The following is an 18,980-nucleotide window of genomic DNA, read 5'->3' as shown; positions in this document are numbered from 1 at the left end:
TGGGGTGGAGTGGCCGTGGTGATGGATTTGGACATGGGTGATGGCGGGCGATGATGTAGCGCGAGCAGGAATTTGGAGCTGGGTGCGCGATGGGGGACGTGCGGCGGAGGAGGCTTGATGACGCGGTATGCCAACCACCAGTTCGTCTCTGCGTCTTTAGGCAAACTTCGAAGCCATGGTTACTTGTTAATCGGCGTCGATTATTTATTGTATCACTGACATTACCCGCGGTCTAATTTCCTTAACCCCGGCGCAATGGCTGATGCCCCAAGCTCGTTGTCGCTAACACAGCATCAGACCCCGAACAGACGCGACTGTCCAGACCTGTACCGGATACTAATATCGATGGTTTTAAGCTTTACGTGTCCAGTTCAGCCTATAGACATGTCTTAAAAACTCAAATCTTGGTCTGCGACGGGGTACGAAAAGGAGCATGATATTAGAATGAGATGATGGAAGGCTAATCGCAAAGGTACGCAGCGACACGAACACAATAAAGAGAAGGCGGCTCAGTCCAGAGTCAGGAAAGATACACGGGCCAGTCTGGGGTAGATGAAAGCTGTTCATCTTAAGTTTGAATTCAATCTGAGCGAAGGAACGTCGCTGAAGAGCGTACGGATCAGCATCATCGACTTACTCCAAACGACAACATGGGACGAACCTTTTACTGCCACCATCAGATGCGTACTGAACTGCCTTGGGGAAGGTGGTCACAAGGCGCACTACGAAAGCACCTTCACACTCCGCCATGTACAGCTTAACGCTTTCATTATCCTGTCTCACGTACTGGAAGCCCAGCCCAGCAGGTTGAGATGGACTTGTCCAAGCGTCTACATCAACGGCTTCGGCATCGCCGTAGATATCACATAACCAAACAAGCCCCGAGAGCCGAGGTTTCATAGCGCCACCTACGATATAAGCAACCCAACAAAAGCAGAGGAGCGCGGTAAGTATTACGCTAAGTGGCTCAAGCACTTGGTGCCTGTGGGCGGGAAAATTTGGGAGGGTAAGGAGATGACTGATGATGAAAATCGAGTTCCGAGTAGCTTGATCAGGGTGTGGGATGATCTGAGGATCGCGCTATGGGGTGAAGGTCTGAGAGCTGCGTGGTGAGTAATGGGGCGCCTTGACGAGGACCCAATTCTCGAGGTAAGAGCGGCGAATCTGCGTACAAGGCCGCATGCGGTAAGGCGTCGCCTGCGTAGCTAAAAGCGCAAAGGGCGTGACTTCTACTTCCTATATCTCCGGTGGATTACTACTATTTATCTTCTACTCTTCGTACTTTCCTCTACACTCTACACTCGGTTGTCTCTTACGTTTCATCAGATCTGCGATGGAACCTCTAATGGGTCGAGGCGATCCAATTGCAAGAAGGCTAATGCGCGCCGGGGGGTATGGCAAGTCACTTGCAATGGAGGCGCTTCTCGGCTCGAACAATCCCAACGGCAATTTTGGCCCTCAACAGCATACGGCCATATCAACCCTCGTGTCATCGCATGACAGAGCCAAGCAATCAACCACCGCAATATCCAACAAGAAAAACAGGGTTAGGGCAGTCCTAGAGACACACTCATTGCCGGCGGACTCAAGCGCACGTTCTTTCATCTCGCTCCCCTCAGAGATCCGAAATCAGATATACGACCTACTGTACGTCTTTGATGAACAGCTATTTGTATGGGACACGAGCGCATGCTGGGGAGGTGTCACATCAGAAGTGGCACAGAATCTTGGGCTACTCTTCAGCTGTCGTCAAGTCTACTGGGAAGCTGCCAGCGTTCTATATCAACGGAACCACTTCTTCGTGTCATCCTGGTACGAACAGGCTTATTTCAAGAGATGGTCCGAACAACTATGTCCTCGGGCGCAATTCCTGAGACATGTCACCATCGATTACGCCGCTTTGTCTTCCGAGTTGGAGGAAGATCATGGCCCCACTTGGGTAGTTGCTCTCGACTTGCTGCCGTTGTTACGACTGCTTTGGACTGAGTCTGGAGCAATGCTGCAAGTCTCGATCGAGACTTCAAGTTATAACGATACGCCCGCAATATTCAACAACGCTTTCAGATCCATCGCTCAGGAAGACCAGCTAAACCTCAGACGGTATTCAAATCTACTTGCATCGGTGATCTTGAGGGTTGAAGGGACCATGGGCACAGTTACCTTCGCAAGTACCACCCCCGAAGCGAACGTGCGATCTACTTTCTCATGCTCAGATGAAGGAAAGGTAGCCACTATGAGCCAAATTCCGTGGAAACCAGAGCTCTCAGCTTTACCTGCATCCGCTTATCATGCTATCATTGCATATGTAGTCCAGCCTACCGTAAAGCTCTTCGCTGGCCCACTCTCGACGATACGACCGCTGCGGAAGTCCCCTGTGTTCCATGTCAATCGCAAGGTACGGTCAGACGCCCTATATCATGCGTATAGAACCACTTCGTTCGTCTTCATGCTCGCTTCAGAAGGTCTCCGACCCAATTTCGGCGGATTCTCATATATAGAGAGATTGCGTATGGTAAGAGCCGACTCAGAGAATGAAGCCCAACTCTGGCCACACGGTTTCGCCAGCGACGTCGACCTCTTGGCGAGGAACTTCCAGCTTTTGCTTGAAATCAGTGTTCGGCCAGAGGATCAAGATATGGATGATGTTCGCATCGACATAATCGAGCTGCTTCGAGCCACGTATCAATCGCGACCTTCCATGGTCATAACTGTTCGGTTGCGCTCATCACGCGACGGTGTCAGCAGCAACACCCAGTCCTCATTCACACTCAAACAGCTGAGACTGAATGTATTCGTCGTTCTGTCGCAGGTCTTCGAGGACAAAGACTACAGAAAGCATGGGCGCTGTCCGGCTGTCTACATCAACGGCAAGGGTCATCCAGTGGAGCTCGTCTATCACGCGGATGATGTCATCAGAATGTTACCAGACCAGTCTCAGGTGTTCAAAAATCAAGAATCGATATTGAAGAAAGCGAAGAGATATGAACAAAGCTTGCGATATCAGGAAGAGTTTCTTCACCCAGAAGGCTGTATATCGCTTGGCAAAATGTGGGACAGCTTGACACTCATGATCTGGCCTCGTAGGCCCAGCTACGCCGAATGGTGAACGGATGCCAATCTTTTCCAACTTAGAATAGGCGATGGATTGTCTTAAACTAAATGGTAGCAGTAATCTATTATATCCAGGAATCGAAGGTACCGAACGCGTGACATCATCACCTCGCTTAGCGCCCCGCGTGTTTTCACTCATCTCACCAGATCGTACCTGAGTTCCATCTTCAAATCACTAATTCCGTGCGCAACTGTTCCATCTTGCGCCGCGCATCTCCGTGCCAATGCCCCGGGAAATGGGTGAGTGGGGTTGCCGTTGAGGTTTTAATACCTTTCAGGCAGGTGCTGTCGATCTCCGCCCAATTAGATCAAGACCCACGATGATGCGATGCCCAGCATCAACTATGTGATAAGATGCCGTCACTGACAGTGTACGGTATATGTAGTAGGCTTTCGCATTGAGTGCTATTCATTCCGTCGGGTATCAACGTTTTCATCATGCGGCTTACCACTTTCTTCTATACCGCCGCTCTTGCGGTTACGGCCATCGCGACTCCCATCTACGGAACAAATGGCACCAACACAACATATGTTGGTCCTGAGAACGGCCACCTCGTAATCGTTGGAGGGAATTTGCAGAGCGAGAGCATCTACCAGCGCATCATCTCCCTTGCTGGCGGCCCCAATGCATCGATCGTTGTGGTACCCACGGCAGGCGGCGAAGATACATACGACCAGAACTTTACGACCGCAGTAGCGTTCCGCAAATATGGTGCCACCAACGTGACGGTATTGCATACATACGATCCCGCGGTTGCTGATACCGACGAGTTCATTGCTCCATTGTTGAGTGCGAAGGGCGTCTTCTTCGGTGGAGGCAGACAATGGAGACTTGTCGATGCCTACGCTGGCACCAAGACCGAAGCAGCGTTCCAGGACGTCCTCGATGCTGGAGGTGTTATCTCAGGGTCTAGTGCTGGCGCGAGTATCATTGGCAGTTTCCTTGCTCGTGGTGACACCGCGAACAACACTATCATGATAGGTGAGTCTCGCGAATACATCTCATAGAAGAAGAAAAGCTAACGTGGTTTGCAGGTGATCATACTGTCGGCTTTGGATATTTGAAGAACTCGGCCATCGACCAGCATGTCCTCGTACGCAACAGGCACTTCGACATGTTTGAGATTCTGAACGCCTACCCGGAGTTGCTAGGATTGGCAATTGACGAAGACACTGCGCTGGTGGTCAACAAGAACGAGATGGAAGTCATCGGCAGCACGTATGCATTGGTATATGATGGCGGTTTCTGGTCGAGGGAAGGAAGCTGGGAGAGGCCTCTACCGCCATCCAACGCGAGGTTTTACTTCTTGCGAGAGGGCGATAGGTATGATCTCGGAGCTAGAGCAGTCATCGAGCCGGAAAGCACTGGCCGCGGCGACGATATGTAACGAAAAGTCTCTATAGACTGGAAGAGAAGTCGTTCACATTAAATGCTGAACATTGAACACTGAACACTGGCCAAACTATATGAAATGAACTTATCAGCGTCCTACATAGTAGTTAACAAGCTCGGGCTGGAGACATCTCAACCCGCTGGCCCTTCTCAGCAAAATAGGCATTTGCGGACGCGCAAGCGCCATGGGTTGCGTTGAAACTCCCGAGCAGGGACCGCGAGCTGGGTTGATACTGTGAGGAGTGTGGGGGGCAGGTAGTGGTATATTCGAAACGTGCCTCGGCATCTTTCGGCTCCTTTGGGGAAAAGCGGAGAAAGTAAGCTGACAGCGACGAGCTCAACAACGCGACCTCAGGCTTGGCTGCGTTATCTGAATATCCCATATCTCTCAATATTCTTGCATATTATAGCTCTTTCGCGCGCTGAAACATCTGCATTTCCTCGAGCCAGCAATTGCGCGTCGAACATTACGTCATCATGTCCAGAGGCTACGAAATCATCGCCATCCTCAAGCCCAAGCCTGGCAACCAAGACAGGGTACGCGTGAAATAGGCACCCCGATATGTACAAACAACTAACGTGCCGCAGGTGGAGGAACTGCTCAACATCGCAGCCCAAGAAGTAAAAGCCACCGAACCCGGCACCACCCGGTATCACCTACAGCGCGAAACCAAGGGCGACGCGCCGAGCTTTGTCATCTTCGAAACGTAAGTCACGCCGCAAAGCCTTGGGCAGACTCGGAAACTGACAGTAATCAGATATGCGGACAAAGATGCTCTGATGTTCCACGCCAAGAGCGCGGGATTGAAGAAGCTACAATCGGCGGTCAATGGGGAGGATCTACTTAGGGAGCCGATGTCGGTTATGATTGTTAAGGATGTAGGCGGTTTCAAGAGCAAGTTATAGGCGGGGTGGGAGGAACATAAATTAGACGATAATGAAGGAAGTGAATACGTCACCAAGCCTACGAAACGGGAGAGTGTGATCTAATGCATTCATGCTGTGTCGGTCGAGCTTTACTAATAACTAGCTAGGCAACGACCTTTCTCGAAACCATTACTAACATCCATGGAAACTGTGCGCGTGTTGTTTGCTTCAGGTAAAACAAGCCGAATATGGACGCCAACTTCGACATGATAGGTCTCTGAACGAGAAGACAAAGCCCACGTTGCCTGGCGCCGAGCTCACAGCAATACTAGAAGTCGTAAGGCGAGATGCGGGGCGCGTCCTCTGCCATTCCCGACTTCCAAGTCATGTAGTACTCCTCGAACTTGTCCTTGGTGATTTGCTTCATGATCCACGCCTTGTCGCGCTTCAGCTCAGGCTCCTTATCTGGATGCACACTCTCCCCCTCCGACTCGAAGATATCCATAAGACGATGCTGATGATAGTCGGCGAGAGCGAAGACGTGTATCGGAAGGAGAGGCCTCTTGTCTTTTCGCATGACGACAACAGAACCAACGTCATTCTGCCATTCTGGTGGTGCGAGGCCCCAATTGAAGGCGGTGTCTGCACGCTCGGGCTTGCAGCCAATGTTAAGGAATGTACCAGCAACATTGACCCAAGACGCTTTGCCTGACGGAGTCTCCGGCCGCTTTTTCCATTTGGCGACACTTCCGGGAATGCGCTGAACAGTGAAGGGTAGCTCAATGTGCTCTGAGACATCGGTGGCTGCGTGGAAGAATGAGCGGTAGGCTGGAAGTTCCATAGGCTCGTAGCGAGGACGGCCTTCAACTTCGACGTCGCCATCGCAGTTGATGCGTACGCCGACTACGCTACTCAACTCTTGTTTAATATCCTCAATCGTCGGGCCAACAGCGTACTTGAAGTAGTATGTGTTGAGCTTGTGCGCGATAATACGAAGGTCGGAAGGACCGAGATCTTGGCTGTAAGACGGATCTTGACTGAAAGGGACGTCATCGAAGGCATCAGTCCCATACGCGATCATTGGACCCCGCCAGGCGTGTAGGTGAGGAGAATTGGGGTCGATGATCTTGTCGATGGCCATGTTGTGTGTCGATCCATCGTGCAGAAAGTTCTCGCGGTAGGACAAGAACAAGTTGTATGGGAGACGACGGGCAAGCGCGTGATTATGTCGGATCTTCATATCTGTCATACCGATTTCCTCTCCAGACTCTGTTTCCTTCTCGTTGTTGGCGGCTAGCGCACCGGGGCAAGCTGCGAGGCAAGGGTGTCCGTACTCTCCATCTTCGGTCATAGTCTTGAGCCAAACGAATCGTGGTGCGCCCTCGTCGGGATGGAAGAAGATAGCGCGAGTGTATTTCTCGCCAGGTGATTCGGCTTCGGGGCGGTCTTGGAAGTCCTTCACGAATTTGCAGAGAATCTTGTGAAGAGACCACGCCTTCTTCTGGCACTCTTTGGAGCAGTACCAGCTGGAGCCGCAACCACTGCAACGCAGTGTGCTCTCGTTGTCGCACTCGTCGCAAAGCGTCATCGCTGTCTTGATCGACCGTTCAGTATCGGGGCTGGGAAAATGTGTGGGAATGAGCGGATGACAAAAGGTGGAAAGAGCCAGTCATTGTAGCAAACAAACATTGTGGTCCGAGCGCAGGTGAAGGTAAAGATGAAGAAGGAAGTAGATTCACGTGTTGCAAGGGTTTCAGTAAGAATTGCAATCACTTGTTAGATTTCTATATACATTTCATATGCATAGTATACGAAAGTTCATTTACATGGTGCTCTGGAACTCCGCAGGCTCAGCACCATAGTCGCTACCGTAACCTCCATACCAGTAATCACCAACGTACTCGACGCCCTGAGCAGTCTGGTTAGGGCGCTGAGGCCACATGTCTAGCATCGCATGCTCTCCAGTCAAGGTGAAGTTGACGCTCGCAAGCGGGTGGTTATCGATCATCATGGTGTAGTCACCGGGGTACAGGACCTTGTTGCCCATCTCGTCAACTCTAGCAAGAGATGCGAGAGTAAGGTTGAGAGTCGCAGTGGCGGAAGAGCCTCCAGCGATGTTGTGAAGACGCTTGTAAGAGACGAGCGACTTCTTGGGGTGGGGCGCAGGACCGAACTCTCCAGCAATGTAGCCAAGAGTGACGTAGTCAGAGCTAACATCGCCGTCGTTGGAGACCTCGACATCGACAGATACGAAGGGGCAACGCTCGAGGAAACCTCCGGTGCTGTTGCAATTCTGCGTAAGGGCAGAGATAGCGTAGCTTTGTTGAAGCTCGCTAGTGACTTCAGCGGAGAAGTTGGTGTAGTGCAGACCGTGACCGAACTCGTAGACGGCGGAACCGTTGTACCACTTGTAAGTGCGACCAGGGTTGTTCTCACCAGGACGCATGTTCATGTCCATCATAGAGACCTGAGCGATGTAGTTGGAGGGGTACTGGGTTGTAGGAAGACGGCCAGCGGGAGCAGTCTTTCCGGTAACAATGTCGATGATGGCGGAACCTCCATCTTGACCGGGGTATCCGGCCCACAGGATGGCAGAGATGTTGGGGTTGTTGACCAGAGGAGTGTTGTCAATCTGTCCACCTCCAGTGACCACGACGATGACTGGCTTTCCGGTGTCGGCGAGCAGGCTGATAACATCGAGCTGAGCCCCAGTCCATGTGAGGTAAGTGCGGTCGTCATCTTCCGCCTCAACGCTGTTGTCGATACCGCCCACGTACATTAGGACGTCGCTAGTAGAGTACGCGCCGTAAAGGTTGGACCAACGGTTGGTCGTCGGGTCGCCCTGGCCACCGGGGTTTCCGCCAGCATAGTTGATGGTAACATTGAGTTGTTCGAGAGCGTACAGAGGAGAGTGAAGGTATGTAGCAACACCGGCGTAGTTACCAAGGAGCTGGTCGGTTGCGTTCGCCCAGTCACCGAAAAGGCCGATAGACATAGACGAATCGACAGAGAGCGGCAGAGTACCATCGTTCTTCAGTAGAACGATACCCTCGGCAGCGGCCCTGCGTGCGAGTGCCTGCGAAGCGTTGGTGGCAACCGCGTCAAAGCCGAGCTGACGGTAGGGCTGGTTGTCGGCAGAGTCGAAGTAGCCAAGACGAACGAGCGAGGAGTATTGGCGGACAAGGGCCTGGTCAAGGACAGCTTCATCGAGAAGTCCTTGCTGGACGGCAGCGGGAAGGTGCTCCTGCATGTAAGTACCGCACGTAAGATCGGTTCCGGCCTTCAAGGAGTCGTAAGCAGCGCCACCACGAGATGATGACCACTGGTGCGGGAGGTAGACGTTCTGAACAGCATCGCAGTCAGATGTGACCCATTGCTCTTCGTTCGTCCAGCCCCAGTGCTCACGCAGAATGGTCTGAAGCAGGTAAGGATCGGCACATGGTGGGGCACCATTTACCGCATTGTAGCTGCACATGAAAGCACCGACGTTCGCTTGAACACAGGCCTGGAATGGAACGAGATAGTACTCAACCATATCCTGCTGAGAGATCTCCACGTCATTCTGGTAGCGAAGGTTTCCGTTCCAGTCCTCAACGTCATAACCTGCAAAGTGCTTGCAAGTTGCGACAACACGCTTGTACGGGTCAGACGCGTCACCCTGAAGACCGTGGATCAAGGCCTGGACGTAAGAAGACAGATGGTAGGAGTCTTCACCGGGTGTCTCCTGTCCGCGTCCCCAGCGAGGGTCGCGGAACGGGTTGATGTTTGGTGTCCAGAAGTCAAGACCAGTCCTGTTCGCGTTGTTGAAAGCACGCGCTTCGGTGGAGATGACCTTTGCAACTTCGGTGATGAGTTCATCGTCGAAAGCCGCACCCATCAAGATGGGCTGGGGGAACGAGGTGGAGTAGCTAAACTCTCCCTCATCGCTGAAGTTGGTGTAAGGGCCAGCAATGCCGTGGAGACCCTCGTTCCACCACTGGTAAGGTGGTATGCCGAGACGGGCAACGCCTGGCGAGCCACTGCTCGTAGCATTGATCTTCTCCTCGAGAGTGTAGAGAGACACGAGGTTTCTCGCACGAGCTAGCGGGGCTGGAAGGGATTAGCACCGTCAGAACGTTGTATGAGTGGGAGATGAACGTACATGCCGAAGGATCGCAGATGGTCTCATTGCTCAAACGTCCACTGCTGCAGTCGGGGAATACGTATTGGGCATACGCTCCTGTCGCAGCGAAGGCCAACACTTGCAGCGCACGCGTCGAGGTAAACATGACGCCGGTTGTCTGGTTTGGTTCGGATGGTCCGGATGCAGCTCGTCGTCGTCTTCACTCCATGTCTTATAGCACAGTAAATAGCCGTAGTCACCGACCCTGCGTCAGCACGCGGTTGGTAAACACCATGGCCCACGATTCCTGTACGTCATGGTCTCGTCGGCCACGCGGTTGAGCAGCGGTCGCAAGTCCACTTATTTCCGAGCGCCGAGCCAGTCTTGTGTCCGAAGCCACTCCCGATGCTTGGCCCAGAGGCATACGGCAGCCAAGATTGTACCCGAGCCGCATGCGGAGCCCCATGGTACTTGCAAAATCTGTGAGGGGTTCGCGCTAAGTGGATCTCCCCGCCCTCCGATTGGCTGCGCCTGGCTATGCATTCAGGCTGAATGTAAATCTACGACTGTAAGCATCACACCCGAGAAGCGGTAAGTTTAAGGCACGGCAGCTACACGTACAAGACGTCGGTGAAATACTGGAATTGCAGGATGGTCTCGCATAAGCATCAGCCGAGCATCCGCAAGGGATGCGCCAATGTGGGCTGACGGAAGACGGGATGGAACCTTGATGGTATTTGCTTATGCCTCAACAGCCATGCTTCCAACCTCGGAAGTTACCTACTCCAGGTTCCGTCAATGTCGCGCGGCAGTTTGTCAACGTGCATCAGGCAATAAGACTTGACCGTATGACAACCATGGCACATTCCCTAATTTCCCATGACACGTCGACCCCAATCCGCCATCCGCCCCTCCCGAGTCAATACATACACACATGCGTTGCGGAGCAGGAGCCCTGGGATGGTCCATTCTAGCGACCGCCACTGATGTCGTCTATTGACCCGAATTGGCAGCCGTTGCCGCGCTTACTGTGGCCAGTTGGACTTCTTAACGGTCATTGGCATGCCATCTCGTGGTTTAGCCTCAAAAACAAATTCCTGGTAGGCGCGATCACCGAATGTCAGATCCAGATCATTCCACTCTGCTCGAGGCGTCTTGTTGGGTTTCAGATCCGCGCAAGTAAAGTCGAAATCGCGTATTGTAAGCAGGAATACGATCACGAACTCGTCCATAGCCAGCGGTTGGCCCAGGCACGCTCGCGGTCCCCTCTCGAATGGACGCCAGGCGTGCCGCGGATGGTCTTCTCGTGTAAACCGATCTGGGTCGAACTTGAGCGGATCTGGTCGAAGCATTAGCCACCGGATGTGTGTTACAAAGAAGGATCGATAGATGTCACTTGCCTGGGAATATCGCTGGATCCATATGCATAGCCAGTTGGACGGGGCAGATCATGCGATCTTTGGTCGGCCATTCGCGACCCTGATACGAAAGAGTATCGATGCCCTTGCGCGCGGTATTTCCTATCGGATAGAACCTCAGGACTTCCTTGATGACGTTATTCGTATAGGTGAGCTCATTCAGCTTATACGGCTCCCTTTTAAGCATCTCGTACGTCGCTTCGATACCGGGGGTGAAAACACGGTCGTGCTCTTCGCGCATCCTTTGTACCACTTCAGGGTGAACGCTAAGCAGCATAGCTCCGAAACAGATGGTATCCGACGTAGTTCCAAGTCCAGCGATCAAAAGAGTCTTTACTTGTGTGAGAGCATCTTTAGTGAATTGGGGGTCGAGCTCCTTTACGTCACCCTGTCGCTCTGCAATATAGTCTCGCAAGATGAGGTCCATTATCCCTAGTCCTCGCTTCTCCGAGAGATCGAGCTTGTCGCCTGCAGCTATGTGTTAGCCGTACGAAGTTCAAGTATGCAGGGACTCCATTGGGCTTCTTACGTTTGACTATCTCGAATCTCTCTTTGATGAGCCCTTCCACAATAGCATCAAACTTTGCGCGTTCGGCGAAAACCGTCCGGTTGACGAAGAAGTTGCGGATGTAGTTCAGAGACTCTCGCGTGATCATAAACGCACGGGACATGTTCTCAAAGTGCTGCAGAGCAGGGCTACCTTTGGTCTGCGCGTCAAGGGATCGGCCAAAGGTCATAGTCGATATGACATCAAACGTCATGCACAGGGTATGGTCCTCTAACCTGAAAACCTCACCCGATTCAGCTTTCTCGGAAAGAATCGACCGAAATTTCATAACCTCGTCAGCAACCATCGGCCTCATCTTGGTGATGTGCGAAGTGGCGAAAGCAGGACTCAACATTTTATGGAGATACTTCCATTGTGGGCCGTTCGTTGTGACGATGTTGCCGCTTCCGATCAAGGGGTCGACCATAGTTGCCTCCATTTCGTGTTTGGGGTGGTTCCGGATGACTGTCATGTCAAGTGCAACATCCGGATCTGTCACCACAACTTGCTGAAATGACACAGGCCACAAATCGAGGTAGAAGACACCTGGCATGTTGTACTTCCTGGCGATCGTAACCACCGCTGCCTGATAATGTACATCACTGGGTAGCGATTTGAAGGTCTCGCCGAGCAGTTTCAAATGGCCGAAGAAGAAGCTATGAGGCGGTTTGGGCTGATCTACTGTCAGTGCTGTCTTGATTATAGCCTGTGCCGGATGCTGCCAACGTACGACATCTTTATAGAAACGCCGAACTTGGATCAGTCTCATTACGCCATATGCGAGCGCCGCAATGATGCCAGAGGAGAGTATCGTCACCCATGGTAGGTCACGGAGGGCCATTGTGAAGAGCGAAAGTGTAAGGTCTGCTATGTATGGAGGGTTGAAGTACCCAGGTATATGAGGTCGTGATGATCCAGGCCCCCCGATCGTGGCATCTTGGCACTTAAGCGGAGTACATCAGCACTAGGCGATCCTGTGGCGCTTGGTGGTGGGATATCTCTAGCGTGTGTTGGAAAGGCGTATGTTTGTAAATTGCGGCGGTGGAAGCATCGATCCCGTATCGTCAGAGGCTTGTGATTTTGGCAATGGACTTTAAGGTGTGACAAGATGGCGTTGCTTGCCTGAGCCATGGCCACTGTCGCCACGTGTTCTCTGTTGAACATCTCTTTCATGTCCTCCGTTGCCATTGCCTACCACGCGCTTTAGGCTCCTAGGTTGCGGTATATCTTGTAAGGCTGGCGGGGCATTGGCTGTAGTGTGGACGCTACAGCACCCTGCGACGCGAGGCGCCATGATGTTGGTGTTCAGGTAGGCGCGTCTTTAGCGTGATGGCTAGGGTGAGAAGGCCAACTCACAACCTTGGAATAGACTATGCGCGAGCATCGCCCAGCAAACTGGACGTCTGCATTTACTTCTCTAAGCGACCTCGAAACAATTCACGTCTAGCTTTTTGCTTTATGGACATTTAGCAAGATAACGTTGACGCATTCCACATTCGCGTACTGTCCAACCAGCAATCGCGCCACGAAAAAACACGTAGCGAACCCACCGACGCGTTTACTGATCGTCAGGCCTCCAACATTGGGACACTAAACCTGGTTCGTGTCTCGAACCCCATCTACGGTATCTCATCATACGGTATCTTTTCCTGTGCTGCAACTCGCATCTCGTCGTCCAGCAATGACATGAGCACCTGGTCCGTGCCCTTCTTCAGCCAGCTAGCATCGTGTGCGAGCGCTGTATGAGCACCGAAATTGGTTTCAAGCAGTCCTATCTTAGCGATGGTTTCTTTCGCTGAAGAAAGGTCTGTATGCAGTGACATGCTCACTGCCCCTGGGCCTTGGAACTCCGCAATTGTTCGCGTGCCGTCCAGCAAATCCCTGACCGGTCAGTAAACGCCCGATCGTATACACCATGCACGTCAGCAAACGCCTGGCACAATCAATTTGACGTACCGCGAATGACAGCCTAGCACAAGATTAGCGAGCGCCAATGGAAATTCCATGGGATAACATACAATCGCTGCCAAGTATTACCCACTCGCCATCTTGCATTCTTGCAGCAGCAGCCAAGTTACCAGGCATATGGCCAGGTGCATCGAGGATCCAGAAACTGCCGTCTCCAAAGTAGTCCAGTGCTCTTTTGAACGGGCCAAAGGGCTTCCACACGCCATGTAGCTCATCCCATTTTTCTGTCGAGTTCTCCGGATCAAAGAAGCGGCCGTCCCACTGTAGGATTTGATCTCTCATATGCCCTGGCTGACATGCTGCTCTCGTGCCGGGACCAAAATACGCTATCGCATTTGGGAATAAACCGCTGATAGGCCTCGAATGATCCCAATGAGCGTGGCTGCAGGCTGCTTAGCGAACTTCATTCACGCCACCCTTGTATCCATACCTGAACAAGACAGTATCGACATCTTCCGCAGCCACGCCTCTTTGCGCCAACTGCTGAACGATAGTCCTCCTTGGTCCGACGTGATTGACGATATCCAACATGAATTTGTTAACCCAAGGAGTATAACAACTTCGGTCCTTCAAGAAACAGTCAGAAGAAGATTGAGGTAGCCAAACCCGACATTGGCCTACGCACCTCATCTAACCCAAGATCCCAAAGTATGTGTCTTCCTTGGTGCGAGATGTAAAACGCCCAGTTGTACATGCGAAATGTACCACTCTCACCAGCATGCAAGCGGCTCAGATCTCCTAGAAAGCTGCCGCCATCGAGCAGAGCAAGACTGACGAAGGCGTCAGTATGAGGGAGGCCGGCCTCCATTGTTGGTGTCATTTGTGCAAGAAACTGACTGCGTGTAACATGTACATCTACCTAGGTAGCACTCTATCTAGCCGAACACATGCTTGCTAATTGCCGAGCTCAGATATCGAGCGAATTACGATATCCTCATCGATGCGAGGCGCAGTCGCTGTAGTACCCCCACATCCCGCACGCGATGCTTGGTCGCGGGTGATTGCCCCACTACTGAAATGGCAGGTACAGGTGCGGGGTAATTATCGGACCATCATTGCCCCCAACGTACCTGCTTCCAGAGAAGCAGCCCCAGGGATGCGCAACTTCCTTCAGCCAATCCAAGCAGACACTAGACAATAGTAAACAATCCGTTAGTCTATGGAACGGTCCTTTGCTTCCTACCAACCCATCCCACGCAGCAGCCAACATGTCAGAGAACCTCAAGCACCAACACCTAGGTGAAATAGAAGGAAAGCCAGTAGATGGCGCAGTGCAATTTCTTGGCCTGAAGTATGCTTCGTTAAAAGATCGCTTGGCTGCGCCCAAGCTCGTTGACAGCTATGGATCTGGAACTACGGATGCCACCAAATTTGGGTACGTCAACTGGTGACGCCGGTCACCATTTACTAATGGAATAGTCCTCCTCCAGTATCTCCAGTCGGTGCCATTGAACGCGAGTTCGGCTTCATTCAACATTCCTTGCCACTTCCAGAGGTTCCGACGCATTCCGACCTCGACTGTCTGAACCTCAACATCACGGTGCCGACCAATAAGGATGGAGCTATTGATTCCAACGCGAAGTTGCCTGTCTTTGTCTTCATACATGGTGGCGGCTTTGCTGTTGGAAGTAGCTGGTACCCGCACTACGATCCAGCTCCCATTGTGAAGATGTCTGTCGAGAGGAAAAAGCCCATCATCGGTATTACTATCAAGTGGGTCTTACAACCTGAAGTACACCTCGTCTACTAATAGATACAGCTATCGATTGGGTTTCACAGGGTTTGCGACTTCCGAAGAATTGCGCAAAGCAGGATACAAAGCGAACAACGGCTTTCACGACCAGCGCACGGCTCTACAGTGGATCAGGAAGTTCATAGGCGGATTCGGGGGTGATGCAGATGAGATCACAGTATGCGGAGAGAGCGCTGGTGGACGTATGTTGTTGACACTATTGACATAAGAGCTCGACTAACATATTCAGTATCTGCGACAGTATTGCTCTGCTCGGAGGAGCCGTTGATGAAGCGCTGTCTTAGTACTGGAGGAGCTGTGCTACTGTTCAAGCCCATCCCAGATTTTGTGGCAGAGTCTTCGTATCAAAAAGCCGTCGAAGCATTTGGGCTGACGGACAAGTCGCCAGAGGATCGTATCAAAGCCCTCCTCAATATACCCTTGGATGATATATGGCAGAAGGTGCCACCCACAGCACCGATGCTGCCTTCAGTCGACAAAGATACCATGCCGGGCTCACCTGATTTTCTTACCGTCTCATCTCAAGAAGACAATCCAGCTTTCATGATGCCGGGCAGGAAGTGGTGCAAGGCCTTTATGATTGGAGAGTCAAAGCTGGACGTAAGTTCCCTATCGTGAATCTCGACATATGTGAGCTCATTGTTTTAGGCGAACATTATTGCATACCTTGGCCTCGATGCTCGCAAGCCGGGCGTCGCGCAAAAGTTCATCGACTCCTGCAACGCCACACTGTCCGCCAAGCCAGAGGTTGCGGAACAGCTTCTCAAATCCTACAAGATAACCCCCGAGACTCCGGACGAAGAGGCTATGCTTTCAATACTGCGCTTTGGTTCTGAGATATCTTTCTACGCGCCCGCTCGTGCCTTCGCCCAAGGCTGGCCCAACACACCCGACTCGAAGTTCTTCCTCTACCACTTCAACGAAGGAATACCTTGGGAAGGTCGCTTCAAGGGCGAAGCAGGCCACATTCTCGATGTATCGTACCTCTTCCAGAACTACAACGAGCACCTGGACGATGCGCAGCAGAAGGTAGCACGAGAGTACGGAGAAGACTTCATCAAATTCGTCAACGGGGAGGACCCCTGGCCGCCGGTAAAGACCGACAAGTTGTGTGCCAAGGTTTACGGGCCTAGTGCCGATGGTGTCACGAGCAGATGGGTTCCAGATGGTGATCCAGCAAAGATTGGAAGAGATGAGAGGGTACTCAAGCTGGGAGAGACAGCTGGGTTTGATGCTATTATGGAGGTCTTCCAGAACTTCTTCCAAGGAAAGTAGACGGTATGAAGACTACATGAGTGCATCAGAACGGGCTCGCAACACCACTATGTATATTAAAGATGACAGAAGCTTTACTCCGCAAACTCCCACGTTCCTTCCTCATTCTTCCTCCCTTTGTCTTCGTATCCCTTCGGTAGAAGACCTCCAACATGCAAATATATACTGCTACCATCCCTATCCACACACCTCTCGTCCTTCGCCGCCTCTTCCCAAACCTCCAACGCCCTCTCCGCCATACTCGGCCTCACCCCAACCTGACCCGCGCTCTCGATACCCAATCCCAAATCTTTCAGCATCATCTGCGTCTTGAACCCCGGCTTATAACCACTGTTACTCGGCACCCAATACTCTTTCTGCACATTGGGAATGGGCATGACGTGATCGCACATCCAAGACTGGCCCGTGCTGTTCTTGATCACGGAGTATAAAGCGGAAGGATCGAGACCGTGAGATACGCCTATTGCGAGGGCTTCGGCGGTGGCGAGGAGAATGGTGCCGGAGAGGTAGTTGTTGCATATCTTGGCGGTGAGACCGGCGCCGAGAGTGTTCAGGTAGAAAGCTTTGGATGGTGGGCCAAGCATTGTGAGGGTCGTCGTAATTCGAGAGTCTGGAGAAGATAAAGAAGTTGGTGTTTGCGCTGGCGGTGGGTGGCCGACCAACATCGATAGTGTGCCTGCTTCTGCTGCTGGGACGCCGCCGGATACGGGGGCGTCGATGTATGTACCCATCTCCGCTTCTTTGAGCTTTTGACCTACTTCTTTTGTGGTGTTGACATCAATCGTGCTGCATTCCAGCATTACCCTGTCTTGGTCCCTCTTCGCTGCAATCACACCGTCTTTCTCGTCTAGATACACTTTCCTTACATCTTCTCCTCCTGGTACGATGGAGATCAGTACTTTCGCATTCTCCGCTGCTTCACGTGCTGTAGCGACGATTTCTATAGGGCCGTGCAACGAGTATTGGGTTTTGAAGCGGGAGCATGCCGAGGCGTTGATGTCGTTGATGTAGAGGGTCGAGGATGGGTCTATCTTCTTGCGGATGTTGGCCGCCATCGCGTAGCCCATCGCTCCGAGACCTTGCATTGTTAGTGATGCCTACTAAGGTACTAAATTGGAGCGCTCACCAATGAATGCGTAGTTATCTGCCGACGTCATGTTCCCAAATAATACACTATCTTGAAACAGTAGTAGAATCAACCTTCTGATACTGTTTGCCCTTTAAGATGCCTCAATTTACAACACTTATCATGTTCCTTTCCATGTACTCGCCGGATGGGCTAGCGTCATTCGTTCCTTGGTGTTTACCCAAGCCCCACATCATCCCCTCACTTCCCCAATTGCCTTTCCCCAATACAACAACCTCGGCGTACTACTCCGAAATCGTTGCCAATTGAGCACGCGTAACCTTGCATTTGACGACATAGCATGGTAGTCATGTGAACGCGACGCGACATGTACCCACCTACTTCACACTCAAGTGCCAAAATCTGAGCGCATTCACAAATACATTCATCTTTGTTCTATTACACCATGTCACCAGAGCCCCTCCGGATAGGCGTTATCGGCCCTGCAGGTTTCGGGGGATCCTACCTCACGGTCGAATTGCTGAATCGAGGCCATACCGTCATTGGTATATCACGCAACCCTGAGAAAGTAGGAAAGCATCCGCGCTACATCCCCAGGCCGGTAGATGTAGATGCAGTCTCTATAGAGGAACTGTCAACAGTTTTTGAAGGCCTTGATGTACTGGTCAGTGAGTTTGGACCGCACACAGCTGGTCCTGGAGCTTTGCTGTACAGTACGTTTCAGCCAAATCAAGATACCAGTAACCAATGACTGACCCACAACAGTGCCGTTCCTAGAATCCGTTCGCAAGATGCTGCTCGCCTACAAGCTACGGCCCGCATCGTACTTCGTCTTCGTCGGCGGCGCAGGCTCCCTCCACGTCCCTGGCACTAACATCTCTTGCGTCGACCACCCAGACTTCTTCCTCGCCTACCGCCGCGCCATCTCCACGTCACTAGCGCACATTGCATACATGGAAGAGCGCCTCGGTATCATGGGCACCTCGCTGCGACGATACCGCGAAGCTAGGTTAGCAGAGAGCTCGGGAACAACCACGGAAGAAGACAGAACTGTGATCGCAGACTACGAGAAACAGATCCGCGCCAAAGATAACGCATCGGACTTCATCAAAGCGGGGCGAACGGCGTACATGTTCTTTGAGGACCGGAAGAACTTCGATTGGAGTTTTGTTTCGCCGTCTGCTTTGTACCGTCCGGGGAAGAGGACTGGCAAATATGAGACTAGTGTTGATGATATGGTGTTGCTTGGGAAGCAGCAGGAAGGTAAAGATGTGTTTGAGGGGAGGTTGACGGGGATCAGTGTTGCGGATATGGCGATTGCGATTGCGGATGAGATTGAACAGAAGAAGTTGGTCTGGAAACACTGGAGTGCCTGGGGTGATATTAGTGAGGATATGCCAGCGCCGGCGTATGTGTATTTGGATGCTGTGGAGGGTGGTAGTAGATAGGCTCAGATTAG

At 52.1% G+C, this 18,980-nt stretch overlaps 9 protein-coding genes across 9 annotated transcripts; 4 read left to right on the top strand and 5 right to left on the bottom strand.

The window, feature by feature from the left end:
* Positions 1 to 3,549: 3,549 nt before the first annotated feature.
* Positions 3,550 to 4,499, top strand: J4E90_004387 (uncharacterized protein; the record flags this gene model as incomplete). Its single annotated transcript, XM_051433952.1, has 2 exons — positions 3,550 to 4,093; positions 4,147 to 4,499. The coding sequence occupies 2 exons, from the start codon at positions 3,550 to 3,552 to the stop codon at positions 4,497 to 4,499; spliced, it is 897 nt and encodes a 298-aa protein (XP_051292470.1).
* A 482-nt stretch (positions 4,500 to 4,981) lies between these two features.
* Positions 4,982 to 5,410, top strand: J4E90_004386 (uncharacterized protein; the record flags this gene model as incomplete). The annotated part of the gene is made up of 3 exons (XM_051433951.1): positions 4,982 to 5,041; positions 5,093 to 5,211; positions 5,263 to 5,410. 3 exons carry the CDS (start codon positions 4,982 to 4,984, stop codon positions 5,408 to 5,410), a joined length of 327 nt encoding a protein of 108 aa, XP_051292469.1.
* Positions 5,411 to 5,699: 289 nt separating this feature from the next.
* On the bottom strand, positions 5,700 to 6,959 carry J4E90_004385 (uncharacterized protein; the record flags this gene model as incomplete). Its single annotated transcript, XM_051433950.1, has 1 exon — positions 5,700 to 6,959. The coding sequence occupies one exon, from the start codon at positions 6,957 to 6,959 to the stop codon at positions 5,700 to 5,702; it is 1,260 nt and encodes a 419-aa protein (XP_051292468.1).
* Positions 6,960 to 7,193: 234 nt separating this feature from the next.
* Positions 7,194 to 9,639, bottom strand: J4E90_004384 (uncharacterized protein; the record flags this gene model as incomplete). The annotated part of the gene is made up of 2 exons (XM_051433949.1): positions 7,194 to 9,460; positions 9,513 to 9,639. 2 exons carry the CDS (start codon positions 9,637 to 9,639, stop codon positions 7,194 to 7,196), a joined length of 2,394 nt encoding a protein of 797 aa, XP_051292467.1.
* Positions 9,640 to 10,498: 859 nt separating this feature from the next.
* On the bottom strand, positions 10,499 to 12,279 carry J4E90_004383 (uncharacterized protein; the record flags this gene model as incomplete). The annotated part of the gene is made up of 4 exons (XM_051433948.1): positions 10,499 to 10,812; positions 10,874 to 11,359; positions 11,421 to 12,111; positions 12,169 to 12,279. The coding sequence occupies 4 exons, from the start codon at positions 12,277 to 12,279 to the stop codon at positions 10,499 to 10,501; spliced, it is 1,602 nt and encodes a 533-aa protein (XP_051292466.1).
* Positions 12,280 to 13,057: 778 nt separating this feature from the next.
* On the bottom strand, positions 13,058 to 13,937 carry J4E90_004382 (uncharacterized protein; the record flags this gene model as incomplete). The annotated part of the gene is made up of 4 exons (XM_051433947.1): positions 13,058 to 13,319; positions 13,395 to 13,407; positions 13,457 to 13,788; positions 13,837 to 13,937. The coding sequence occupies 4 exons, from the start codon at positions 13,935 to 13,937 to the stop codon at positions 13,058 to 13,060; spliced, it is 708 nt and encodes a 235-aa protein (XP_051292465.1).
* A 677-nt stretch (positions 13,938 to 14,614) lies between these two features.
* On the top strand, positions 14,615 to 16,434 carry J4E90_004381 (uncharacterized protein; the record flags this gene model as incomplete). Its single annotated transcript, XM_051433946.1, has 5 exons — positions 14,615 to 14,781; positions 14,826 to 15,119; positions 15,166 to 15,341; positions 15,389 to 15,759; positions 15,808 to 16,434. 5 exons carry the CDS (start codon positions 14,615 to 14,617, stop codon positions 16,432 to 16,434), a joined length of 1,635 nt encoding a protein of 544 aa, XP_051292464.1.
* Positions 16,435 to 16,508: 74 nt separating this feature from the next.
* On the bottom strand, positions 16,509 to 17,591 carry J4E90_004380 (uncharacterized protein; the record flags this gene model as incomplete). The annotated part of the gene is made up of 2 exons (XM_051433945.1): positions 16,509 to 17,512; positions 17,561 to 17,591. 2 exons carry the CDS (start codon positions 17,589 to 17,591, stop codon positions 16,509 to 16,511), a joined length of 1,035 nt encoding a protein of 344 aa, XP_051292463.1.
* Positions 17,592 to 17,966: 375 nt separating this feature from the next.
* Positions 17,967 to 18,969, top strand: J4E90_004379 (uncharacterized protein; the record flags this gene model as incomplete). Its single annotated transcript, XM_051433944.1, has 2 exons — positions 17,967 to 18,234; positions 18,287 to 18,969. The coding sequence occupies 2 exons, from the start codon at positions 17,967 to 17,969 to the stop codon at positions 18,967 to 18,969; spliced, it is 951 nt and encodes a 316-aa protein (XP_051292462.1).
* Positions 18,970 to 18,980: the final 11 nt, after the last annotated feature.

The sequence above is a fragment of the Alternaria incomplexa genome (genome assembly GCF_024043165.1).
Source record: "Alternaria incomplexa strain BMP 0042 chromosome Unknown scaffold_5, whole genome shotgun sequence".
In the NCBI taxonomy this organism is placed as follows: domain Eukaryota; kingdom Fungi; phylum Ascomycota; class Dothideomycetes; order Pleosporales; family Pleosporaceae; genus Alternaria; species Alternaria incomplexa.
Note: the sequence above shows the minus strand (reverse complement) of the source record. Positions and strands in the feature narration are given on the sequence as shown.